General features: G+C 45.8%; 3 protein-coding genes across 11 annotated transcripts in view; 2 read left to right on the top strand and 1 right to left on the bottom strand.

The window, feature by feature from the left end:
- The window catches only part of FLVCR2 (FLVCR choline and putative heme transporter 2), a 34,854-nt gene extending 22,100 nt beyond the window's left edge, over positions 1 to 12,754 (top strand). The window contains exons 6-12 of one of the 3 annotated variants that reach the window (XM_077180506.1): positions 3,151 to 3,261; positions 3,653 to 3,758; positions 4,223 to 4,334; positions 5,283 to 5,338; positions 6,896 to 6,992; positions 9,966 to 9,984; positions 11,087 to 12,754. In XM_077180506.1, the coding sequence (XP_077036621.1) occupies positions 3,151 to 3,261; positions 3,653 to 3,758; positions 4,223 to 4,334; positions 5,283 to 5,338; positions 6,896 to 6,992; positions 9,966 to 9,984; positions 11,087 to 11,120 (535 nt within the window). In that variant the 3' untranslated portion in view covers positions 11,121 to 12,754. Of the gene's footprint in view, positions 1 to 3,150; positions 3,262 to 3,652; positions 3,759 to 4,222; positions 4,335 to 5,282; positions 6,741 to 6,895; positions 6,993 to 9,965; positions 9,985 to 11,086 lie in introns of those variants that run through there. The other 2 variants (XR_013182843.1, XM_054635520.2) reach the window with 2 other exon arrangements.
- Positions 12,755 to 13,143: 389 nt separating this feature from the next.
- ERG28 (ergosterol biosynthesis 28 homolog) lies at positions 13,144 to 15,686 on the bottom strand. Its single transcript, XM_054635137.2, has 4 exons — positions 15,475 to 15,686; positions 15,195 to 15,285; positions 13,822 to 13,940; positions 13,144 to 13,674 (listed from the first exon to the last, which is right to left on the bottom strand). Exons 1-4 carry the CDS (start codon positions 15,605 to 15,607, stop codon positions 13,595 to 13,597), a joined length of 423 nt encoding a protein of 140 aa, XP_054491112.1. The 5' UTR covers positions 15,608 to 15,686; the 3' UTR covers positions 13,144 to 13,594.
- A 197-nt stretch (positions 15,687 to 15,883) lies between these two features.
- The window catches only part of TTLL5 (tubulin tyrosine ligase like 5), a 123,982-nt gene continuing 113,895 nt past the window's right edge, over positions 15,884 to 25,970 (top strand). For 5 of the 7 annotated variants that reach the window (XR_013182845.1, XR_013182846.1, XM_054634658.2 and 2 more), the window contains exons 1-7: positions 15,884 to 15,998; positions 16,522 to 16,651; positions 20,328 to 20,437; positions 22,238 to 22,320; positions 23,096 to 23,202; positions 23,776 to 23,906; positions 24,468 to 24,550. Coding sequence is in view for 5 of the 7 variants with exons in the window: in XM_054634658.2 (XP_054490633.2) it covers positions 16,572 to 16,651; positions 20,328 to 20,437; positions 22,238 to 22,320; positions 23,096 to 23,202; positions 23,776 to 23,906; positions 24,468 to 24,550 (594 nt within the window). In the remaining 2 variants the exon portion in view is untranslated. Of the gene's footprint in view, positions 15,999 to 16,521; positions 16,652 to 20,327; positions 20,484 to 21,166; positions 21,283 to 22,237; positions 22,321 to 23,095; positions 23,203 to 23,775; positions 23,907 to 24,467; positions 24,551 to 25,970 lie in introns of those variants that run through there. The other 2 variants (XM_077180517.1, XM_077180516.1) reach the window with 2 other exon arrangements.

Raw genomic sequence — 25,970 nt, forward strand, 5'->3', positions numbered from 1 at the left:
CAGCCTGTACTCACTGCACTAATCAGCCCGTTAAGTAGACAGTCTCTGTTCCCTGTTCCAGGCAATGAAAATTGTCAGTCCCTGTAGAGCCATCATGGGAGTAGGTTGCTAAAAACACCAGAATGCAGTGCTGATGGGCTCTGTGAATCTGCTTCTCCTCCTTTATGCTTTTCTCATTCCCATGAGATTTATGGCTATGATAAGAGGCTTATTAAGCTTATAAACCTGGGCATTTTTCCATGCCCTAGTGCCCCTAGGGCCACAGAGTATTCTTGTTCTCTAGTGAACAGGGTGTCAAAGGCCACTTCATGAGAACACTCTGCCTCTGTGCCTTTCCCCAGGGGATTTTGTTTCCCTGTGCACCAGTGTCTACCAGTATCTCAGTTAAAACCTATTCAAAATTTTGTGTCTTTCTTGGACTGCTGAGCTCTAAATCTCCTTTTCTTGTCATCAGTGGTATGCTCGGGAGAGCAGGGTTTTGCTGAAGTCTAAGTCTTAAGCCTTTCGGGTTTAGAAGTCTGCTTGTGTGATTAAGGCTGTTTCCTGCAGCAGGATTTGCATTCACTGCTCTCTGTTCAGATCCTGTGAGGGTGTGTGGTGAGCAGGCAGCAGTTCATGGCTTCAGGGTGCTTCCTGGTCTGTATTTCCCACAACATTCAAGCCTGTGGTCTTGTTCTTTTACAAAGGTCTGTTGATTAATTTTGTCCTTCTGCAGCCTAATGATTCAGGGAGGTCAGTGAGGAAAACTTGATAGATGAGGTACCCCTGGCAGGATCAGTTTTCTCCATTTTGTCCTCTACACAGTTCTGCACTTTCAGTGAAGAACACCTTCAAGAGTTTGCCTGCAGCTATGAGTCTGCCTGCTCTAGCTCTCTGTGGGGCACAGCACGTTCTGGGAACTGAACTCCTCTCTTGCAGCTTGACTAATGACATCGCATCAATGTGAAACAAAGTCTTGACCACATCTGGTCACTGTCTCATTCTTCACCTTTGCCTGGAGATGAAGGGCGAAGTGCAACACTTGGCAGCTGTCATGACACTGAATAAGATACAAATCCCTTGGAATACTTGAACCATAAGCCTAGAAAACTGAGTGAGATTTTGTGTGACTATCCTGACACCTCTGCACTGAGCCCAAACTGGCTGTGGTGAGAAAAAAATTATAAAACTCCAGTCACTGCTGGCAGTGACTAAACTTCAACCAAAGGCTGCAGCCACCTCTTGGAGGCCTGCACAGTATTTTAGCACTAACTGCTATGTAGTTTGGAGATTCCTGTTTATGGAAGGAGCACCCAGTTCAAACTTGGTTCATGTAGCCCAAGTACAGAACTGTAGTTCTAGCTTTGAGCTCCTTTCCTAATCATCTCTTATCTCCATGGCTGCTTCTCAGGGCATGAGAGGCATAAGAACTCATGGGACATACCTGAGGAGCCTGTATTGAGCAGAAAGAAGCTTTTACTTCCATCTCTTTCACTCTCTGGGGCTGCTCTTTGTTCAGTCAGTCTTTCAGCTCTTCTCCTTCTGCAGCCTCCAGGCACTGTGCCAACCATGTAGCAGCTCTCTGCAATGGATTATAACAGAAGTAAGCAGTCCCTTTACGCTGCCTTCACAGCTGAATTTTTCCTTCAGTGAAAACTTTGGAAAGAACATGCTCTAGAAATGATACAGCATTGGAGGTTAAGAGATTTAACTACTCCTTTGATACACAACAAAATTACAAAACAAAATACACAACATGCTCGCCACAGCATGTTGTTTAGTCTTTCAATATATTAAATGAGCTTGGTGAACCTTGTAAGTATGGATCAATAGCTGAAGGCTGAAATTAGCTTCTCAGGCCTGTGTTTGGGCAAGAATTGACATATGGGCATGAGCCCCACTGACTGCAGTCATTGCAGCAGTGAAGGAGGACAGAACCTTAGCTGGAACAGTCTGGATTTATCTGTAGTAATTCAGTGTACTGGAAACATTTTCTTACACGTTGTAATACTTACTGCCTACTTAGGTTAGATTTTTGACAGTGATCATTTACATTAAAAAGGAAAAGTGAAAATAGTTTGAGATTTAGTTTCTTCAGTGGAATTCTAGGAACTGATATCAAACACATTCCTTAATGGATTAAGACTTAAGTTTGGGAGAAAGTACACAAGTAGCTTGTGGTAATACATGTAACTTCTTCCTAAAAGATAGTGATCAAAAGGTTTTATCAACTCTGGTAACTGTTTTGCTTTCAAAATTGTGGTGGAATTTCAGTCAGGTAAAGTATTTACCTTTTCCTCCTTTCCCTCCTTTTCCTCATCAAAACTATGTACTGGGAAGACTTACTGCTGCCTCTTGTACTAAAAAGAGCCTTGGTTTTTTTAATGTGGGAAGGGTTTTCTTGGTGTGTAGTCAAGGATGACAATTGCTAAATGTTGTGGTGAAAGGTGGCCTGGGCTGCTGCCCGTGTTTCACAGTGCTGATCTCACTGATGATCCTTGCACAGCCTGGCTGCAGGTTTGGCTGTTCCCAGGGTGTTACTGGCATACTTCCTGAGCACAGGGTGTCTGTCTCCTCTGCACCCAGACAAGAGCTTGTGGCTCAGCTGCTGTTGGCTGGATGCTAAATGCTCATGTGGCTTGAGGGTGAGACTGTGAGGGCAACCTGGCTTGCATGTCACCTCTCCAAGTACAGCAGGTAGTTTAAACAACAGAAAGGAGCAGCAACGAAAGCTGTTTCAGACAGCACTGAAAAATATAGGCCCATAAGACTAGCAGTGTTGACATCTCTTTACTTTCCTGCTTGAGAGTGCTTGATCTCCTTGGCTCCTGCTTATAAGTAAGTATATTCAACTCACTATAGTACAGAGGATGCCCAAGAAAGATTAATGATCTCCTTAATTGGCTCTTGTTCTCTCCCTCAAGTGCCATGTACCATATATGACCAGGCACCTGTCAACCTGTGGTAGGATCTTTCTTCTTCTGCTGTGCTGCTCTGTGTGCAGGCCTTTCCATGCTGTCTGTCAGTCCAGTTCCTCTGTCTGTGTGTGAGTGCCCAGAGTGCAACTTTTAAACGCTTTTTTTTTTTACCCATGTGCTACAAGCTATACTAAGATCTGCGGGCAAAAAGGAAGACTGGATTAAATAAAACCCTGTTTGCTTTTTCTTGCAGGCAAACAACGCTAGTTGTCTATATCATGTCTCTGGTGGGAATGATAGTCTATACCTTCACTCTGAGCCTGGGCCACCTCTGGGTGGTCTTTGTGACTGCTGGGTTGCTGGGGTAAGTCCATGGTGCAGGCTGCTTTCCTCAGCATGTGATGGGAGGGGATAAGCAGGGAGGAAGAACTCCTGCTGTGGGAGGGACTTGGAAGAGCCATAGCATCTGAATGGCTCCTATTTGCCCTTCTCATCTCTCACTTGTATGTGTCTCATTTGAGTCAGGACATTATGGTGACCCTGCTCAGCTTAATTGTTCCAGGTAAGTGGAAGCTTTTGGGAAGCACGTGGTACCCACAGCTCCATAGATGACAGTGGACAAGAGTGAAAAGCTTGTGGGCTGGCATGGCTGTTTGTGCTGGGGGTGATGCTGCTTAGAGTTACAGTCTATATTGTTCCTCTTCAGTCTTCCTTTGGCAGTTGCTGAGTCTTCCTTTCTGTGTACTTCATTGCAGGTTTTTCATGACAGGATACCTTCCCCTGGGCTTTGAGTTTGCTGCAGAGTTGACATATCCAGAATCAGAAGGAACATCATCAGGGCTCCTTAATGTCTCGGCACAGGTAGGTGTGCTGTTTTTCCTTTGCTTGCCTCCTTTTAGGCAAAGAGATTCAATTGTAGTTCCAAGTCTGGAGTCCTATTTCTTGTCCATTATTGGTGTAATGTACTGCAGATCTAAGCAGCCTGGGACCTGTTTTTTTGAATGATGTTCCTCATGGCATTTCTGTAGTTGCACTCATTCTGTTTAAGAAAATACTTCAGGGTGCCAGTCATCCTTGCCTTTTCCAACATAGCTCTTAACAGTTCTGGTTTGTCTCCAGTGAGAGGTGAGATTCCACCCATCACGGTCATCTGTCACTCCATTAGCTGCAAGGAGATGCCCTGGATGTGTTTATAATCAAACTTCAGCCTGACTAGGCCAACTGTTTGACTGGCCTGTATGCTCTGATACTTTGGTAAAATTGGAAAGAGTTTGGGCTGCTTTATAATAGCAGTATAGCTTGACATTACCTTTGTTTGTTTGTAGATTTTTGGTATTGCCTTGACCATTGGCCAAGGGCAAATCATGGATCGCTTTGGGACAAAGGCAGGAAACCTCTTGCTTTGTTCTGTCCTGTTCCTCGGGACCATTATGACAGGTAATTAAGATTTTCAGTCTTCTGCTCTGACTTTGCCTTGGGCTTGACACATTTGTTGGAGGCTTTTGTGTGCAGTTGAGTCAAGAGGTTAAGTTAGAAATGTAGTTAGCAAAGATCATATGCTGTGATTAGAGCTTAACAAGGAAACCAACTGATACCGGGTGGGGATAACTGAAACAAGGTTGGGAATGACAGGTGATAAATGAAGTATTGTAAGAGTGCAGGAACCATAAATACCACTGGATTCTAAGAATGAGAGGAGGTTTGGACTGTGACCAGCAAGTCAAGGAGCCCTGCCCACTAGACACAGATTAAGAGTTTGCCATGAGGAAGATATCTTACTTCCTCCCCAGAGGGCCACTGACCCAATTAAAGAGGACAATCGCGCAGCTGTAATGGATGTTCAGCTAATTATAATACCAGGCAACCATCCTGGAAACCATTTGAGTATGTAAAACCTTTTTGGATAAATAGAGAGCAGGAGCTTGTGACTTTTTTGCACATGCCTTTGGAAATGATTCTGCACGTATCCAGTGCTGTAATAACGTACCCTTTTTTCAACTTAATTCATTGAAGAGTCATCTGTCTGTGCTTCACAGTGCCTGCAGGAAAGGGCAGAACCCACACAGCAGTCCCATAGCAGTGCTGTTCCTCTTTAAGCATCTGCTCTGCTTACAAAGAAGAGCCAAGGCTTTTTTCCCTGGCTCTGGCTGGGGTCTCAAAGTTGCATCTTCTACACACTGCAATAAAGAATCTCTATCCTGCCTGTTTCAGAAGTGTTCTCAGCCTTGTCCAGGAGACTGATTTCTCTTGCTCATTGTAATATGTTTCAATATGTTTCTGTCTCTTCTGGGGCTTCTGCTGCTCCTTTGAGTCCTGGGGAAATTGACTTGGGCCCTGCATGGTGACTTGACTGCCTTCACATTTCTCTTCCTCCCTCTGTTCCAGCATTCATTAAGGCTGATCTCCGAAGACAACAGGCCAATTTGGAAAATGAACAGACAGTGAGTAAACCCCCCTTCAATCCCTGCTGTGCCCCTGCTATTAGCTCAGGACAACACCCAACCTCTCTCCTTTCTAGGAAAAGGGGTGGCTTGTGGGGAAGCTCTTTGTTGGCATTTTCAAACTGGATGTAATCCCAGCTCTGCCAGCTGCTGGGGCCTCTATTTGCTCAGTGTTAATGTCATGCAGAATTTGTAGGCTCTGGGGTTCTGCAGGGTTTCACACATCTTCATACCAGCTAGGGCCAGATGTGGGGCAGTGCTGTGCTTGCTTCTCTCCCTTGACAATGTGTTGAGGCCTTCAGTGCTTTGCTCTTTTGTAGAGCTGAATAACTATTGTTCTAGGCCCCTAGGCTGTCAGGTTATTCCTCTTACTCCTTGCCCTTAGCTGCCAATTGGGGTTCAGTGTATGTGACTGGAGGAAGCTAAGGTGCCTAAGTGAGGACTTGAGCAACCTGGCTGCTCACACTTTGCATAGTGCTGCTGACAAGGCTGCTAGTTCATACTTGCACACCAGAGCTTGGGGTGTAATGTACTGTGCAATAAATGCAGTTGTTTGCACGTGGGTGAACTAATTGCAGTGGATACTGTCAGAAAATGCAGGGAAAGGGAGGGGACTGGTTGCTTGAGGCTATTTTCCGTATTACTCTGGGCTCCTCTTCTAGGATGTTAGCAGAGATATCCACTCAATGCTCAGGCAACCATCAGCAACCATGACTAGCAAAGTGTGAAAATCTCAGTTCTCTGCTGTCTTGAGTCAGCTCTATTCAGAAGACAGTGCTGCCCTTCTCCAATGCTGGTGGCACTGTGAGCTGAATTCATAACATGGATGTGGAAGGCCCAGGAAAGGGCCTGAGGTCCTTTGGCAGTGAAGGTGTGATGCCTTCTAGTAGTAGGTCCTTTCCTTTTGTCAGACATTTCTCTCATCAGATGAACTGTACATTTTTGCCTAAGCCCTTTTTAGTATAAATCCTTTTCAGTCTGAGTACTATTGTAAGAGCTTGCTGCTGCATGGGGAAGAGTGTTGCAACCAGAGCAAAGGTGGTGCAATGTCAATTTTATAATCCTCAAAGTCTCCAGAATTGACAGTAGTTAGAACCAGAGGGATGTGTGTGAGATAACAGGTCTCAGTCAGTCAAAAATTTCACTGGCAGCTCCTTCCCCCTGAGGAGACATGCTTGAAAGAAGTCATGTTGCACGCCCCACCAACACCCCCAAATGTGTCCTCCACATGGCTGAGCTCACCTGAGTATTCTCAAACTTAACAACCAACTGCAGGTGCTCAACTGACTGATGGTAGGCTGAATCTGGTATTCTGCATTAAGATGGAAGCCTCGGCCAGGGGATCAGCCAGCTGGGCTTGGGTGCTGTGTGCTGCTTTTGTGGAGAGCTCTGGCAAAGTCAGGTACTGGGGCTTTTCTATGTGGCACAGCTGCCTTACACATGCTTGGGTGATTTTACTGGTTTCTTCCATTGTCTGCTTCCCTTCCTTATTTTGCTCCGCTTTAATTTCTTTTCCTACTTGCCTCCATATTTTCTGACTTGTGACTGTCATTACAGAGACTCCAAGGCAATCAGATCATGGATTATGGGACTGTAGCTTGTAAATCTAACCCCATCAATTGCCACTCCTGCTCACTAGCTTATACATACCAAGGTAGGAGAATTGCACTAATCTACTTCTCTGAACGCTCACAGGCATGAAGCCAATGGCATTTCTGGGGTGACTGCAATGGCTGTAGAGTATCAAGAATCTTTCTGGTCTTCTCAGGTACTCAGCTGAGAGGAAAGACAAGACAGCCTCCAAGAACAGAGTGGAGATCCCCCTAGATTCATGTCAGACAGAGATGTAGGGATTCAGCTAGGTGCAGCAAAGCAAAGCCTGGTGCTGGAGCAGATTAAGAACTGAACTGTCAGTCATTTGTTAGGGAGAGGAGGTGCAGACATTTGGAGTCACTTCTCTGTCATTTTTACAGTCCAGATTCTTGGCTGGAGGTGATACTAGGAACCCTTTAAAGAACTGGTTTTGGGGTGGTATGCTTTACTACTCACTGTCCTCTGTGCCACAGGCTGGTCTACTAAGTTATCCATGCTACCCTTTGCTTTTCAAGGTGTGATAGACTGTGTGTGTATCATACAGTGCCACAGCCAACAGGACTAACAGGCAAAAAACAGAGCGAGTTGATTGGGAAAACCAGCCTTAACCTGCTAAGATTAGGGCATGTTCTGCAGGGACCATGAAGCTGCTATACTTTGATGGAAGTGTGAGGAAGGGTCCCATGGGCAGGGAGAGTGTTGGTAAATGGAGTTATATCCAGCTGGCATCAGGTCACCAGTGCTGTGCCCCTAGGCTCAGTATTGGGGGCAGTCCTGTTTAATGCCTTTGTTGACCTGTATGAGGGGATCAAGTCCACCCTTAGTCAGTTTGCAGACCAAACACCAAGTTGGGCAGGAGTGTTGTTGGAGGGTTGGAAGGCTCTGCAGAGGGACCTGGACAGGCTGGATCCATGGGTTGAGATCATTTATGAGGTTCAACAAGGTGAGTGCTGGGTCCTGCAGCTGGGTCACAACAGCCTCAAGCAGTGCTACAGGCTTGGAGAAGAGCAGCTGGAAAATTGCCCATTGGAAAAAGATCTGGAGGTGCTGGTCAGCAGCCACTGAACACGAGCCAGTGTGTGCCCAGGTAGCCAAGAGGGCCAGTGGCATCCTGGCTTATGTCAGAAATAGTGTGGCCAGCAGGACCAGGGAAGGGTTTGTCCACCTGTACTTGGTGAGGCTGCACCTCAAGTCCTGTATCCAATTTTGGGCCCCTCACTACAAGGAGGACATTGAGGTGCTGGGGCATATCCAGAGAAGGACAACAGAGCTGGGGAAGGGTCTGGAGCACAAGTCCTGTGAGGAGCACCTGAAGGAGCTGGGGTTGTTTAGCCTGGAGAAAAGGAGGCTCAAGGGAGACCTTTTTACTCTCTACAACAACCTGAAGGGAGGTCATAGTGAGCTGGGGATCAGTATCCTCTCCCAAGTAACCAGCAATAGGACAAGAGGAAACAACCTCAAGTTACACCATGGGAGATTTAGATTGGATATTAGGAAAATTTCTTCACTGAAAAGGTTGTCAAGCATTGGAACAGGCTGCTTAGGGAAATGTTAGAGTCACCATCCCTGGAGGTATTTATAAGACATGTAGATGCAGTTTTTAGGGACACGGTTTAGTGGTGGACTTGGCAGTGCTGGGTAAATGGTTGGACTTGGTGATCTTAAGAGTCTTCTTCAGCTTAAACAATTCTGTGGTTGTTGCAAGAAGAAGACTCAGTCAGAGTCAGTTGTGAGCTTCCCGAGCATGCAGAGCTGTGGAGTTGTGCAGATCTCACTTTCCATTGAAGCACTGTACCATTGGCTGTGTAGCAGTTTGTCTTCTATTGGTGCCCTCATCTGCTGTGGTTATAATTAAACAAGTGTTGCAGTTAGTAGATTAAATTAACCTAATGGCCTTGTGTACACCTTGTCCTCTATTAATTAAGCTGTAATGTGGTCCCAACAATCCTCCCCACTTTTGTCTCTGCCTCAGTTCCCAGAGCTCCATCTGGGTTAGCTTTCTGTATCTCTGGATACTTGGATCAAATGCCTGTTTTATGTGACAGCGAAGCTCTTTGTGTGCTGCCTTTGTTGTAAATCCATCTGAAGCTATTCCAGAGTTGTGCCTTAAGATTTCATAGTAGTGTCAGTTGATTCAGCACTCACATTATACTCGTGAATATGCTGTGTACTGCTTGTGCTCGTTTGCTTGTGATTTGTAGCATCCATGCAAACCTTTTTGTACTGTTCCTTTGCATTAAGAAAAAGTATCTTTGCTGATCTTCCATAGTTTGTTAGGACAAGTGTACACCCTCAGTAGCTTACTGGATTCTCAGTAGCTTTCTGGATACTGGAAGCTGCACCATGCTTAGCCTCTAGTGAAATACTGCCAATAAAAAAATGCTGGAATTTTGTGTAGTAGGCACAAACAATGTGTACCCATTCTCTGCTTCCCAAACTTTCCTACTCCATTTCCTGTTTACTGTGTGGCAAGCAGCCTCCTCCTGTCCCAAAGCCATAGGTAGACCATCTATATGCCCTTTTCCAGTACTGTGACTCACAGCTGTGAGAGAAGCTTTCCTTCCCCAAGGTGGTGGAGCCCTGCAGACTGTCTGATCTAAATCTCTGCTCCTATAGCTCCACAGCAGATGACTGGTGCTGAGACCCCAGAGGTGCTTGGGGAACCTGGTCTGAGTTGCTTGAGTGCTTCCATGGTGCATTCTGGTGGAGTTTCTGAAGTCTAAGTGCAGATTTCCCCTTATTCCTACCTCTTGCACCACTTCATGCACCCCCCCCTACCCTTCCGGCTTGTTGAAGTTCCCTCTTTGCACTTCCTGCCTTTTGCTTTCAGACATGTCTTTGGCACTTTCCTTATCTCACTCTCTGCTTTGGGATATTGCTGCTGACTTCTGTAAAACCTTTTCACCTACAGATTGTGTAAGAGCCTACTCAAAATGAGACTGTTTCGTATCTCTTCCTTCCATGCTGCCTGGATTTCTCTTGAACTGCACTGGGGATGTGAACCTCTTTCCTGTGCACCTGATTTCTGCCTCAGATATCAGTCTTGCCTTACAGTGAGTAAACTCAGAGCCCAGGCTGCAGGAGACTCTATATTAACCCTTACATGTGTGTTGTCTTGTGAATTGGTGACAGCTGGGCAGTCTCACTGTAAGCAGAATTAGAACTTGAGAAGTATGCTTTCCAAAATCCACTAGGGGAAGAAAAAGTCTCAAGTTTAATCCTAACACACCCCAGAAAGGCTCAGAAGCTGAGCTTGTCAAACTCCACCCAGGAAAGCTGAACTGGAATTAAAAGAGTTTGGCTGTTCCATGAAACTGAGGATGGGGTGGTAACTGGGCAGCAGTCTCCATTTTCCTTGCTTTTCCTCTGGGAAAAGCCCCCTCCATCTTAAGGCTCCAAAAAGTTAGGTTAGTTCTTTTACAGGATTTATGGAGAAAAAAATCTTTTGTATGTTTGCCTCTTATTTCTTACATCTCTTTAAGATACAAGTAGTGAACTTTGAAGAAGACACTGCTTTGTGGAATTATCTCAGCCATAAATCCAAGCTGGGGAAAGGGAAGAAGCAGGACAGAGGGGGCCAACACTTCAATGGGCAGTGGGGGTGGGGATGAAAAGACTTGGAAGAAGAGCAAGATAAGCAATGTGCCTGGGAGCTGAAGAGGCTTCAAACATGCTGGAGTAAGAACACAGGGGAACTAGTGGTTGTGCTGAGCCTCCTGAGGAGGTAAAGAAAGCAAGTTCTCTCTGGTGTTTGCACAGACACTGTACTGCCTGATGGCATGGAGTGCACTTTCCATTGCCCAGGGAACTGGCCCTGCAACTTCATGCTTGAAGCTGAGCTTGGGTCACAGTGAAATTTTGTTGGTGAGCTGGCTGTGGGTCTGATCCCTCTGATGGTATCAGCCCCACAGTGAATTATCAGACCACAGTAGTGGTCTGAAGACTACAGCAAGTAGCTTAAACAGTTGGATGTTGCACTGCCCCAGTGCCTTTTGCCTGGGCAGTGAAAGTGGCAAGAGAAGGAAGAGGGAACCAGCAGCACTCTCTGGGGATGGTGATTCTTCTTGGGGGATTTCTGCAGTAGTAGGGAGCTCTGAACTACCCAGGCTCTGGCCAGCCAGGATCCTAACCATACTGTTTTTCTCTGACTTGCAGAAAGTGTTGCCAGAAGCCTACACTAATCCCATAGTCCTTGAGGAATCACGGCTGTGAAATGAAGGGGTGGCAAACCTGGGAGATACAGCCCCCCTCATTCCCGTCTTTTCTACCTGCACCATCCTCCTGTCATGTGCATGCCATGGGAGGGGAGCAGCCTCAGGACAGGAGCCCTGTGAACTGCTTGTGGAAAGTGTGAAAGAGCAAAACAAGAGGGGGGGTTGCTTTCATCAGTTTTAGCCTTGCATCATGCTGTTTTGGTGTTTGGGAGGAAAAGTTGGGAAAATCTGCTGTGTCTCCCCAGTCCCACCATGTATGCTTGGAAAAAGCATATGTGCTGAGAGAAAAGCCACAGTACCAGCCTAACCCTGAGCATGATGGTGGCACCCTGCATGTGGCTGTGAGGTGGAAGGCAGAAGCTGGATCACACTTAACTCTGTGAGCAGCCCTGGAAGAGGTGGCTCTAGGGAAACGGGATTGCTCTGCTCTGGTTCCCATGGTGCTCTGTGTTGCACAGGTAGTAGTAGAGGCCTCAGTACATTACCAGCAAGTGCAAAGCAGTGCACCAGTTGCTGCCAGCTCTTCTTTTATTATTTGGCTTTCCCAGATGAAGCACTTTAGTCTGGATAAACTTCTACTCAGAATTCACTGGGGTTGCCCTGATGTTCCTACATATTAGGAGTAATTAAGAGATACCATTATGCCTCCTTCTAGCTCGAGGAAAGGACTAGTTCTGCAGCCTAAATCTAGCTCATCACTACATTAAGAACAAAAGTGAGTCAAACCACTATTTCCCTGGGCTGAGGACCATGTCTTCATCCTTAACAATAAGGTGCCTTTTGCATGTTTCAACATTACATGCAAACTTTTGTGAAGTGTTATATTGAGAAAACCAGCCAAGGCTGTGTTGCTCTTCACAGCCACAGAGAGGGGTATGATGGGAATCCAGCTTTGCTCCAGTATGGAAGCTTCTCACTTCATAATAGAGAAGAAGAGAAGGTGCCTACTCACCAGCATTTGTGTCTTATAGACACAGCCCATCTGAATGCTGTTTATCTTCTAAACACAGCTGTAGATCCTTTTATCACTTCTCCATCCTTTCCAGCATCCCACCCTTGCTGGAGACATCAAGTGTCCTAATATGCCTTAAATCATGCTGTTACTTAGGTATTATTTGAGGCAGGGGACAAAACCTGCACTGAGGTGAAATGGTTAAAAATATTCCTCTCTGACAAACTATTTTTGACAAAACATTTTTTTTTGCTGAAATTTTAACATTTTTTGATACACTACATTTTGATACAGCCCGAGTTCAGTAAGTGTTTAGACAACACTCTCAGGCACATGGTGTGATTCTTAGGGGTCCTGTGCAGGGCCAGGAGTTGGACTGTAATCCTGATAAATTCCTTCCCATTCAGCATATTCTATGATTGAAGTCCTATCTTTGCTAGTTTGGGATTGAGGATGGGGGTTTAGAATGATTTTCAATAGAAATTTTAATGTAAAATATAAACATTTGAAGTATACAATGAAATCTGACATATTCATATTAAATGACTGGAAACAGTCTACATGTGGCTCATTAAATGTTCTGCAGAATGGAAGAAACATCTTTCTGCCCAGTGCTACTGCTGTGTTCTTTTCCTTTGTTTAGTCTTTCTTCTGCATGTGAATTGTCTTACCAGCTAGGAGTTCCTGCTGTTTTTTTTCTGCATTCTGTGTGCTGCCCACTGTTTTGGGCATTATTTTCTCTAGATCTAAGGAACCCGTTCCTGTTTTCTCCATCTTCTGTAGTTACAACTTGCTATAAAGGAAGCTCAGTCCTCGCTCACAGATTCATAGTTTGAGTTTGCTGTCACCAGCATGCTGCAGAAAGAGAGCATCAACAACATGTGGTTATATGAGCAGTCAGACCTGGAACTCTGTGGCAAGGACTCAGGGAAAGGTAGGTTTGTGTAAAGAGAGATGATGTATTCTGCAGCATACAGTGGAAGAAGGTGCTGTTGGCTCTGTTCTTCTACCCACTGCTGTGTAGCAGAAAGACAAACATAGCCCACTGCAGTTTTTTGTCATTTATTAGAAATGGCCCCTGGGGAACACACACATGCAAGTTAGACAGCAATGCCAGGGGTAGCACCCATTCTCTCTTTCTGGTTGAAAGTGTTCAGCACATCCTGGATAGTTCTGCACCTTGTCCCCACAGGTACACTGGGAGAGAAGTCCTTAGTGCTCTGGGCATGCCAGAGGCTTTGCCTGCTACCCAGGGACTCAGTTACCAACTGCCTCCCATAAGCTTTGACACAAACTCCTCTGGGACTTGGTCTTTGACATCAGTCAGTTGGAATGTTGCCTGGACAAGACAAAAACAACTTGATAATGACAGTGATTGACAGAGTCCAACATTGACCCACCAGCGGGACTGGTGTCCTGGAGAAGTTCAGCTGAGCTTTCGTGGAAGTCTGGCAGTGAAGGTAGAAGATGACACTGACCCACTAAAAGCCCTCAACTTCAGTTTTTCTTCTTGTTTTGTGATAGTGCTTCTACCTCCAGGTACTGCAGTCCAATCAACATCCCCATAATAGAGAAACCTATGATAGAGATAGAGGATGAATTGTGTAGAAAATGCTGGACAAGAGATGAGGCATCCCCTCAGCCCATAGCTGCACAGGGAGTTTTTCTGGGCTGTCATAGCTCCAAGGAGAGTATGCAGGGGGAGGATGCAGAGCTCTACTTACTTGCTACCATGAGGGGTGCCATGACTCCAATTGTCAGGGCTGCAGTGTGGTATACGAAGACCTCAGAGAGGAAGTGAGCAAGGGCCAAGAAGAAGGTAAAGAGTGTGATGTGATAGAGGCTGTTGAAGAGCAGAAAAAAGCAGGTTATCATATCATACTATGGGCATGAATATGGCTGAGTGGGAAAAAGTGCAAATCTGCATGCTGCTGTATCTGATCTCACTGGCAGCACAGAGGGGACTTTGCCCCTTGCCTAGTGAGGTGCAAAATCTCCCTGGGCAACGGCTGAGAGGAGAATGGGGCAGCATGTTCAATGGTGCATTGAAAGTCACAGGCATTATCTGGCCTGAAGGAAGGTGAAGAGCATGAGTAGGGCACCAGTGAAATGAGAAGTATGTGCACACACAAAAAGAAGGTGAGAACTGGACGAGCAGAGAACTAGGTTGGCAGGACTTGGCTGACTTCAGGCTTCATCACCCACTGTCTTCCCACCTGTGCTCTGCTACCCTCTATGGGCCACGGCTGGTGAAAAGGAAGCAGGTTCAAGAGATGCAAGATAAAATTCCTCAACGAAACAACTGATCCTTTATACATGGCACTGCCACCACCCCCTAAAAACATATCATTTAGTCCCTGCACCTCCCTACCTCAGATAACCCTGGGCAACCCAAGCACCTACTGCCAGGTGAACAGTGACTTCTGCTGCAGGGCTGAGGGAAGCACTGACCAAAGCATTTTAGCAATCTCCAATAAAGGCTTTGTCTAGCACAGGCCTCAAGTCATCTTGCTTGGAAACCCCTCTCGGAAACCCCTCTCAGAAACCCCTCCCTTCTGTTAGCACAGGGAGAAATGGTGTGTCTCCCAGTCAGCATGAGGCTGCCCCTCAGGCCTTGTTGTCAGCCCCAGGTAAGTGTAGGAAAGAAAGCAACCGGTTCAGACCACTGCAATGGGGCACCTAAAACTGTCCCAGCCTTTAGCTGAGCTGTCATAGTAAAAAAAAAAACAAACAGTCACACCACAGCATTGGCAATTGCTTAATTAACAGAGCAGCAACGGCATTCAGAAAATGCTTTCCAAGCTGGAGCTCAGAAATTGGTGACAGTAAGAGAAGGAAGAGGTTCTCAGATCTACCCGTTTCTGACTGAGCTAAGAACAGAATTCAAACGCGCAGCCTGTCCCCACAGAGGAAGAAGGGGGCAGCAGCTACCGCACAAATCCCACACTGCTATTTGAGCTTCTTCAAGGCAATGCTGTCAACACTATCGAAAGTTCAGGAATAGCTTTTGATTCCCCACCTTCTCTGTGCTGCCCCCTAAGCTCAGGCTGTGCCTAGCAAGCAAACCAATGGATTTCTCGGGCGCTGCTTTACATACGTCCTGTTACGGATGTCGATTGCGCAGAGGCAGCGGATCACGGATGACAGGAGGGTCCAGACGCCGAAGGTCCGAGCCTGGAGCCCATTCACTGCGTAAAGAAGGAGGGAGCACATGGAGACCACGCATGGCCCTGCCTGCCACCCCCCGTCCCACCGTGGAGGCGCACTCCGGGGCAGTGGGCAGTTCCCGGGCCCCAGAGGTGGGACCCCGAGCACAGTCCAAGGCCCCCGGCTGGAAGGCGACCTCCAGGCGCCAGGGCGGCCAGCGCGGCCCTTACCGAGGCCGGGGCTGGCGGTGTACAGCTTCTCTGAGAGGAAGCCGTGATCGCGGAAGCTCTGGAGGGTGTTCCCGGCGGCAATGACCGACACCATCACCAGCCAGCTGCGCAGCACGTTCAGGAACCGGCTCATCCTCCCGGCCGGCTCCAAGCGCGCCCGCCGGGCCCAGGCCGAGTCCCCGCCCGCTACCGGCGGCGCTCCCGCCCGCGCCACCGCCCAGCGCTCCGATTGGCCGCTGCGCGCCTCTCCATGCGCGCGCCACGGCACGTAACACCGCCTCCCGCCAATCGGATCCTTCCTCGCGCGGGAGGCGTGCCCGCCCCGTCTCCGCCCACCTCGCTGGAGTAGGTGGGAGCGCCGGCAGGGGGCGGTGTCGAGCGCGCCTGCGCAGTGAGGCGGCGGGGGTGGCTGCGCGCCGGGGCGGGGCCGCCGCCCGTCGGTTGTTGTAGTAACGGGGAAGCGGCGGGAGGGGTCGGGGCTGCCTTGTGCGCCCGGCCCGGCGCGGCCCAGCGTGCGGGGGCAGGTACGGCTCGCACGGGGACCCGCTGCCTTGGGCGCTCCCCGCCGCTCTTGCTTCCTCTGGGGCCGCTGGAGGTCGCCGTGCTTAGCCTGGCGCGGGGTAGGCCGGGCCGCAGCCGCCCTCCACGGGCCGAGGGCCGCTCCTGCGCCGGTGGAGGCGTTACGGTGTCCCGCTGTCCCCGGGCGGCGGGCCGGGCTTGGCGGGCGGTTCCCGTTGGGCTGGGCCGGCCTGGCGTGGGTCTGCGGCCCGAGGCGAGGCAGGGCAGGGCAGGGCAGGGCGGGGCAGAGACGCGCGTTACCGGTAAGTGCCCGAGTGGTTCTCACGGGCAGGTGCGGAATGATCTGCTGGAAGGTGATGCTGCTTTCTGCACTCGCGTGGCTCGGAGGTGATGTTTAACAAATCGCAGATGTTTAACAGACTTGTTGATAGTATTGTGAGAAATACGTACTGGCAGGAGGTGGTAGTTACCTGATAGCTCTCGCTGTCCTGCTCATCTGTTCATTCCTGCTTTTAATCCTTATTGCAGGTAACTGCTCTTGCAACTAGGACTGGGCTGTATGAAAACTCCCAAAGGAAATGCCAGTTGGGATGGCTAAAGATCTGGAGGAAACTGGCTCATCCTCAGAGGAGGAAGAAGATCCTATAGATGCACTGGAGTAAGTAGGAAAAAACCTCTGAACTGTGTCTATGTCTCTGTGCTTTCTGGTGGATCTGTAGTAGTTTGAAAAGACAGATGCATTCCTTTCCTTCCTACCTATGAAGTAGAAGATGATCTGTTTGGGCCTTAAGCCTATGGGGAGGCTATCTACATCTGCAACCTAAAAGACCCCCACATTCATTGGGGTTGGATGTGCAGCTTTTCTTTGGCTGCTCTGAAGTCGATATTTTCATGGATTTCTTTTTGTCATGTTCCTAAAAGGGGAATGTTTTTGAGGATATTGTGGTTTTTGTAGCTTTTATTTTTTTAGTTTTTACTGCTGCAGAGATTAGAAATCTGCTGTACAGTAGATTGATATACAATGCTTTATACCCTGTCTTGTGGTAACTCATCTACTAGACTTCATATTTCTTACTTCTTCTTATTTCTTCTTAGTAGCAAGTCATAATGTTTGTTCCATCTTTGCTTGGTAACTTCTTTTAGCTTTGCTTGTGAAGGACTTGCTCCCTTATTCATTCCCATAGCAGAATCACTTTAGTTTCACCTGGACCTGCTTCACTGTGTCCTGTTAGGGTTTTTTTGGATGCACATTGTGACTGAGTGCTCAGCTGCAGACTAGAGTGACTTAAGACGTTTAGAGGATTGTTGCTTCATAGCAAGTGGTTGGCTTGGGTTTGCTAGATCCTCATGGCTGGAAAGATCCTGAACTAGCTTCACCTGGAACGTAGCTGTAACAGTATGTCTGCATCAAGTGACCAGGGGTCATCCTAGGAATGAATGACTGTCACCTGGAGGATTGAGCCTTGCTGCAAATCCTCACGACAGGCTTAGTATAAACTCCTGTCTTGTTGCCTCAGCTCATTTTCCACTTACATAAGGCTCTGGCCTGTAGTGTAAATTCTGGAGGCTTCTTGGGTCCCTCCCAATCTGAATAGCTAATTACACCCCAGTTGTAGATTTTTTTAAAAAATATTTTGTTAAGGTAGCAGAAGCAGGTAGGAGTGCTGTGAATTTAGTTTGTCTGGGTGATAATGGTAGTAGCTTCGTTAAGAAGACCAAGGCTACCCTTAAGAACCCTTGTCCTAGCATCAGAAAGTTGCCCTTCTATCTCTGTTCCTTTGTTCTGAGTGTTGGAGGTGTTTTGTCTTGTGTACCTTCTCCAAACCTTTGGCAGACAATGATCTTTCGTATTCTATAGACAAATGCTTTTGTATATTACTGTCAGTCTTTGTATTTCTTCTTGTTAGTGTAGGCATGTCTCTCCAACCCCTCAGTCTCTGTTTTCTCATGTTTTAAAAAAAAGTTAATTTTTTAATGTTTTTTATTTCCTTGTGCAGTGTTTATAAACAGCCCAAGTTTTATTTGCCTAGGGAAGTTGACAGTTTTTCTTTGTGTGATCCTAGAATTTGATATAACAGGTCTTGATTTTTTTTTTTTTTGTATGTCCTTAATTCCTCTGAGGAGATGATATTTTCCAGTCTCCTCTTGTTGTTTGGTACAGAACTGATCACTGCATCTCAGAGCCTGTAGCTTAAGTGGTGCACTGGGGGGCATTGTTCTTGAATTCTGGTCTTGCATTCCACTGTATCTTTAATATCCACAGGAATTAAAAAGGAAGAGTACACAGCTTTATCCATTCTGTTAAGCCAAGTCTGTTCTAGTCTCTCAAACTCTGCATTATTGCTTTTTCTGTGTACTTCAGACTCCAATATTACAGCCAGGCTGACTGCACTGATCTGCAGTTCTAAAATTGGAGGCTGGAACCTGCATTGCAAGGTCTGGTTGTGTGGATACCAGCAATTGTGGTTTATCATGAATTATAGATCTTGTTTTCAGGCTATAAATTCAGAGAACTGTAGCTGTGAAAGCTCACGAGGCCTCTCCTAAATTGTACCCACTAAAATAAATACAGAACTAAACAGGATTAAACAGAACTCAGACTGGCAAGACCAGCTCTAAAAGAGGGTGATCTGGAAGATTCCCTTTATAGCTGAGTGCCAAGGGTGCTGTATTGCCTTTGTGTGGCCAGGTTTTGGTAGTGGGAGGGCTGTGGTGGTGGGTTCTGTGAGAAGTTGCTAGAAGCTTCCTCTGTGTCTGACAGAGCCAGTGCTCCAATATGGACCTGCCACTGGTCAAGATGGAGTCCAGCAATGGTGGTAGAAACACCACTGTGATAACATATCTATGAAGAGAAAAAAAAAAAAAGATATTGTATGGGGGTAATAGTGCTCAGAAAAGAGAGGAGTGAGAATATGTGACAGCAGCCACTAAGATCAGAAGGCAAGGAGGTGCTCCAGGTGCCAGAGACGGCATTCCCTGCAGTCTGTGGTGAAGGCCGTGGTGAGGTAGTTGTGCCCCTGCAGTCCATGAATATCTGTGGGGGTGCAGAGATCCACCTACAGCTTGTGGAGGAGCCCCACACTGAAGCAGGTGTATGCTCAAAAGAAGGTTGGGATCCCAAGGAAAGCCTGCACTGGAACAGGCTCCTGGGAGGGACCTCCAGACCCATGGAGAGAGGAGCCTACCCTGGAGCAGATTTGCTGACAGGACTTGTAGCCCTGTGGGGGACCCATGCTGGAGCAGCCTTTTCTTTAAGTACTGCGCCCTGTGGAAAGGGATGCATGCTGAAGCAGTTCATGAAGAATTGTAGCCCATGGACAGGATTCACACTGGAGAAGTTTGTGAGGGACTGTCTGCTATGGGAGGGACCCCATGCTGGAGCAGGGTATGGGCTGTCCCTGAGGAGGAAGCAATGGCAGAAACAGCATGTGATGAACTGGCTGTACCCCCATTCCACATTTCCCTGCTCTGCTCAGGGGAAGGAGGTAGAGATTCAGGAGTAAAGTTAAGCTTGGGAAGGAGGGAGGGGTGGGGGGAAGCTGTTTTTAAGATTTTATCTACTTCTCATTATCCTGCTCTCATTTTGATTGGTAGTAAGTTCAGTTAGTTTCCACAAGTTGAGTCTCTTTTTCCTGTGACTGTAATTGGTGAGTGATCCCTCCCTGTCTGTAACTCGTGAGTCTTTTGGTAAATTTTTTCTCACCTGTCCAGTTTTGGTGGGTGCCTGGCATCTCGCCGGGGTGCAACCTGGAACCACCACAGATGCCTAGCATGTGTGTGTGTTGAGTCAGCACAGGCAGGGCTTAGGGACAAGTACACAAGACTGTGTCTGAAATGCAAAGAGTAAATTTCTTTTTGTTTCCTTGCTCACTGGGGGATCCCCAAAGCAGCAAGCAGAGGCAGTCACTGTGGAGCTTGGTCCTTGCTAGAGAATCACGGAAGCTGCTGCTCATTTTTCAGGGATTCTTGCAGGTGTATTTTACCACTGTGCTTTGACCTTGCCCACCGTAGGGCAGGAGTCTCAAGCATGTTTGATAGAGTGCCTTGAAGTCTGTTGCAGTGCTGTGCTATCTGACTTCAGAGGTTCTGCTTGTGAAACACACAAAGACAACAGTTAGTATGTCACCTGTATTATTCTACACCCAAGCTGTAAGTCACTCAGGCATGTTTACAGTCCTCCTCACCATCTTCCACTGTTTTCCCCAGCATGTTTGCTTATGTCCTGCCCACTGGCTAGGTGGGTAAGTATGGAGAAATGCTGTGTCATTGTTGTAACTAACTGCTGCATGTATGAGGCTCAGCAGTTGTTTATACTGACTGTCTTGTCATTGCAGGGGTCATCCATGTATCAAGTGGACAGGTGGTGGCTGCAGGCGGGTCCCTGTCTTGGTGTTTCATGCTGAAGCCATTCTGGCCAAGGACAGCTACCTCCGTCTAATTGGAGGTGGGTGCTACTACGTGCCAGCTTTTAAAAGGCTTGAAGGCTTGAGGTAAAAGTCTCTTACCTGATGGTCCCTTCACTTTGTGGTGGGAAGAGAAACATAGTAGGAAATTGGAATCCTCTCTAGTCTCTGACCACTGAGACATTCAGAAGTGCTTAATCTATTGATGAATGCTTATAATGTCTTTGGACTGTGGTAGTGTCTGTCCCTCCACTGGGTCCTGATGTGTTTTAAAATGGAACTGTCTGCTTGCAAATTGAACTTGGAGGCCATGCTAGAACTTAAAACCAGAATACAAATTCACCATTGCTAAGACCTTAAAATCAATCATTGTGGTGAGTTTTGAGAGCATTTGACTGGAAAATAAAGCAGCCAGCCCCACAGTTGAACAATAATAAGCTGTCGTAACAAATCTGAGTCTACAGCCTCACAACCCCTAGAAGGCCATAAACAAAATGGTTCATGGCAGTACTTGAGTTGGGAGACCAAACCTGTCTAGTGTCTAATACGGGAGAGCCTCTGAAGAGGCTGGGTTGTTATAAACAGTCACTTTGGATTTAAAAAGTTAGTACTTGTGGGTGTGTACAGCTGGGAGCTTGTTCTGGATGTGCTGAGTTGGAGAAAAGCTAAAGTGTATTCAGCTTCCTTTTGTGAAGGTGCTGACACTTCTTTCTTCTCTTGCTTTTCCTTTCTTAGGTAATTGGTGCTTTCATTTCTAATATCCTATCTAAGCAGAAATGCTTCTGGCTCGTTGGGGTAAGGGGTGGAGAAGGTGGTTTATATGTGGAAACTCCTGATCCGTTTCATGTGAGTTACAAACATACTTGGATGGTGCCAGAAGCTGATGGTAATTGTTACTCACATTTTTACTGCAGCGTGAGGTCTCTTCTGCTTTTTCTCACACAATTTAACAAGTTTATTGCTGAATAGTGAAACTTGTTAAATTTCCTCCAGCTTTGTCTTGTTCCTGATTATGATATTTCTTGCTTTTTTGATTTACTTTTGTTAGTAGAACATATTTCCAGAAGTTTAAATTAATCTTCACCCTTTTATACTCAGTTTGAATACATTTGTAAACTGCCTTTTCTAGGCAATTCTGTATTCTAGCGTTGCAATTTCTTTCTGTACTGTCTTTGAACTTTTTTTTTTGGATTACCACATCCTTTTATATTACAACTGACCTCTAGTCTTCCAACTTGCTTTTGTTTTATCTTATACCTCTGGGGCTGCTGATTGTCTTTGTTTTTATGACCTTCTACTTCCATAGTGAGTTTTTATTTCCTTGTACTATTTACTTCATTTCTTACTGTATTTCAGTTATTTGTTGGAAGATTGGTACAGGTGAATGAGATGTAAACAAAAATTCAGTGCTTTATTTTGGGTTTTCAGGATCTAAGAAGTGATCACATAAGCAAGCCATATCAGTGAGGGGTATTAGACATAATGACTTTTAGATAGAAATAGCAATATTGACTAGAGAAGAAAGCTGAAATAATGTTTGGAGTGTTCTCAAGCAGTCTGTATAATTGAACAGTTAAAAAAATCTGGGTATTTTTCAGGCTGTCCTGTGCTTTATTTTTATATGATGGGGTTCTGTGATGCTACTATATTATAGCTAAGGATTGATGTCAGTTCAGTGATGCTGATGTTGGCATTTCCTATCTCCCTTTGCCTGTTATGTGCTGCTACTCTCTGTGAATTAAGTGCAGCTGTACTGTCTGAGTCCTTTTCTTTGGTAGCATGACTTTGGTTTATTCTCCCAGGTGCAGACTCTAATCCTGTGTCTCTTTGCCTCCTCACAGAGCGCTTCCACATGTCCTATAAGATTGTGCGGACAGACAGCCGGCTGGTTCGGAGCATTCTGACTGCCCATGGATTCCATGAGGTGGGTGCAACAAACTTCTGTCTGTTTTTGTGCTGGGCTGGGAGGTGATGGTAATGTTTCTGGATTTTTTGTGTGTGGTTTTTTTTTTTTTTTTTTATTCTGCAGGGTTAGAACCAGGAAGTTGCTGTGGAAGTGGCCTCCCTTGAGATTTTTTGTTTTGTCTTTTAATGTACTCTGCTAGTCAGACTGAAAATAGGTCATTTTGCTCCCTCAAAGGAGAACCCATTAGTCTTAAGCCTTCAAAAATAGGAGAAAAGAAATGCTGGAGTTTGGTTATGTGATGCTTTTAAAGCATCACACCCTTGGGAAAATCTGAAGGATTTAATTTCTCAGCCTTTACAAGCTTTCAGAAGTATTGATGTAGTATTTCACACTTCTCTTCTAGCACCTGTCTTACTCTGAAGAGTGTCCTGTATGCAGCTAATGACAATTTGAGAGATGTGTAGGGTTGATTTTTTTTTTCAGAATAACAGCAACTTAAGGAATTGATCTGACAAGTTTCTGGCAGAGGTTAAAGCTGTTTTACAAACTGTGTTTAAACCATCTATGAAAATAACAGTCTTACAACTTTTTTTTAAAAATCTGACATGGTTATTTCCCAGCATGGGAATACCTTAGGGTAGCAGTTTGGCTGGAGTTGCCCTTATATTGGAGATAGTAGAGGAGATTGTCTTAGATTAGAGTTGCTTTGGCCTTGTAGATCTAGGGACAAGGTGGTATTGCTTTTCATTAGTTCAATGTTTTTGTATGTGGTGTTTTTTATGCTGCTTTTCAGGTTCACCCTAATAGCAATGATTATAATCTCATGTGGACAGGATCACACTTGAAGCCCTGCTTGCTGCGTTCCCTTACTGATGTTCAGAAAGTCAACCATTTCCCTAGGTAAGGCCTTGATACCACATTTTGTTGAACATCATTGTGGTGATTTGCAAAAATCTGAACATAGATACCCCCCAAAAAATAGAGCATGCATGGTACTGTAAAATCTCAACAGATTGGGCCAGTTCCACCTGCTGTCTCATTCTTAATGGTCTTGGGGGCTTTCAGGGAATAGTATATCAATGGAAATGTTGTTTGTAGCTCAAATATTGGATTTTTAATTTTATTTTCTTTATTTGATGATAAATTATTTGTGGCTTCAGTTTTTAGTTAGAGGGATGGTCCTATGTCCCCTGCTAGTTTATATACCACTGTTATAACCAGTTTGTTTATAGCCACCATTATAACAGGTTGCTGTGCTTCAGTCTGTCTTGGGAATTGCAAAAAGTGCCACAAGGGATATTAATACAGCCATAAGGTAGAGGCAGTAAAGCTTGAGAATCAGTTAGGGTTTAGACATCTGACAGGTTAGGGCTTAGACATCTAACAAAGCTACAGATACTTCAGTAACTAGGACAAAGGGTTGCTGTAATGTTGGGGAATAAATAGATACAGTCTCTTGTTTTGGGACTCCAGGTCGTATGAACTGACACGAAAGGACAGACTGTACAAGAATGTCTGCCGAATGCAGCTCACCCATGGGTTCAAGACATTCCATATCTTACCTCAGACCTTTATCCTCCCAACAGAGTACCAGGAGTTCTGCAGTAAGTGAACGGATGATGATGCCCAGACATAAAATAATGGGATGTGGGGGGAAAGAAATTATTTTTAATATACTAACCTTTTGATCATGCCAGTGGTTAAGGTAACAAAATTAGAGGAAGCTAGGGAAACAGTAGAAAAGGTCCACATGACTTCTTTATGTAATTTCTACTGTTCTGTTTACTCCATGCCTGTGTAAGTTTCCAAAAAGTTGATGTGGGGTTAAGATTCCAAAATGGAGGAGTTTTTATGTGCACAGTGTTGTTGATGATCAGCTTCACAATATTGCTGCCTAATGCCTGGGGGTGCTGAAGTGAGAAGTGCCAAAAGGAGGCGTAGGGCAGAAGAATGAATCAATCAGAGCACCGTGGGGGGCTTCAGGGAGGGGCTGTATTAATTGCAATAATTCCACAGGGGTGAAATAGCATATTTGAAAAGCAGACTTTGATCTCCCTATGGAGTTCTCTAAAGTGTTTACCATAGGCAGCATTCTTGACTCTTACTCCCCTGTTAATAAGCAAAATGGAAAATGTTGCAGACTTGTGCTGTTTTCTTTTAAACAGATACCTATTCTAAGGACAGAGGCCCATGGATAGTGAAGCCTGTGGCTTCTTCCAGAGGTCGGGGTGTCTACCTGATAAATAATGTAAGTGTTCACGGAAAGGACTGCTCTTCAGTATCAGTGCCTTCAAAACTATGTTGGCTTCCAGGCAAGAGGCATGGAGGCATCTAACTGGACACTGGCATTACTCTCAATTTCAGCCATATATTGGTGAGCAATTCAACAGCCCCGAGCAGCTTGGAAGGCCTGCCTGGGCCTGTGCTGTGTAACCAAAAGCAGTCTATCTCTTTGTATGCTGTGCTCATCTTGCAATCTACCTGCAAGTCTTAGCTTATTAGGAGCAGGTTTATACTCCCTGAGACAGTTTGGGAAGCTGTGCTGCTTCATGCTCTCTTTGTGGCTGACAGTAAGCTGACCTTGTGGAGATTTCCAGAACTCTCCTTAGTTGTTTCCCTGTGTGACCTAAACAGTTCTCAAACAGACCCCTTGTCTCACACGGCCCCGTGGAAAAGACCAGTTTAAACAAACCTTGATAGAGTAGCAGGTATATCAGTCTTAAAGCTATGTCATCTAAAAGCCAGTCTGTCCTTCCTGAGGTGTAATGGGGATTGTTCTTTGAAATCAATATGCAGGTTGTAGTGCCTTTTGCTGTTTGTGAGCTTTGCAGGGAGTTAGGTTGTCATAGGTAACAAATACATCTGAACTGGAGCCAAACACATGAGGGGATTCCAATAAATATGCTCAACAGCAAAATGACTGTTGAGTCATTTTGTTTTCACTCATTCAAACCCCTTTAGCCTTCCCTGCACTGAAGGGGTCATGCTGCCTCATCTGTTCTCTACTTGGATCATTTCCCATAAAATGAGGGAGCAATTTGCCAAGTGTATGAGGTAAGTATTTCCAGAGCTACACTCAGTTTTTTCTTTGCTTGAAAGGGAGGAATGAGCTAAGGCTCACATGGCAGTTGGCCATGACCTGGGGAAAATACCCTTCTGGGACCAATATCCCTTTGTGTATTTCTGTTTAAGAAACACTGCAGCTAGTTTGGCCCACAGGCCTTTTTCCTTCAGTGTGATGCCATTAAAAGAGTGTCTTTTAGAATCTCATCACAAAAGTTTTTGAACAACAATAACCCCTCCAAACAAATAACAAACTTTTGCATTTCCCTGATCCATATAGAACAGTGTGTTGCTTTTGTGTGATATTCTGAGGGAAGTTGAACTTGTTCTCTCTCACGTTCTATATAAACATTTTATATGCTTAGGTTTTCTGCTCATCGTGCTGGTGTTGTGGCTGAATGGATACAAAATTGAATAAAGGCAGAATCCTGTGATTCTCTTGCCTCTTCCGCAAACTGAGGGCAAGAAAGTGTTGTGCAAGAAACTGGTTACAAGAGAGCCTTGCATACAGCGAAAAGTAAAAGCTTTTTCAACAGATCCCATAACTTTGTGACATGTATTTGTCGTAGTTTGAGCTTTCTGTTCTTACCTACAAGTGTAGCTTC

The sequence above is a fragment of the Agelaius phoeniceus genome, chromosome 6, assembly GCF_051311805.1.
Source record: "Agelaius phoeniceus isolate bAgePho1 chromosome 6, bAgePho1.hap1, whole genome shotgun sequence".
Lineage (NCBI taxonomy): Eukaryota > Metazoa > Chordata > Aves > Passeriformes > Icteridae > Agelaius > Agelaius phoeniceus.

Coding starts and splice junctions, on each gene's coding strand:
- ERG28 (XM_054635137.2), bottom strand. CDS start 15,607: ATGAGCCGGTTCCTGAACGTGCTGCGCAGCTGGCTGGTGATGGTGTCG. Junction 15,286..15,474: donor CACCGCCAGCCCCGGCCTCG/GTAAGGGCCGCG, acceptor TTCTTTACGCAG/TGAATGGGCTCCAGGCTCGG. Junction 13,941..15,194: donor ATCGACATCCGTAACAGGAC/GTATGTAAAGCA, acceptor GCTCTTCAACAG/CCTCTATCACATCACACTCT.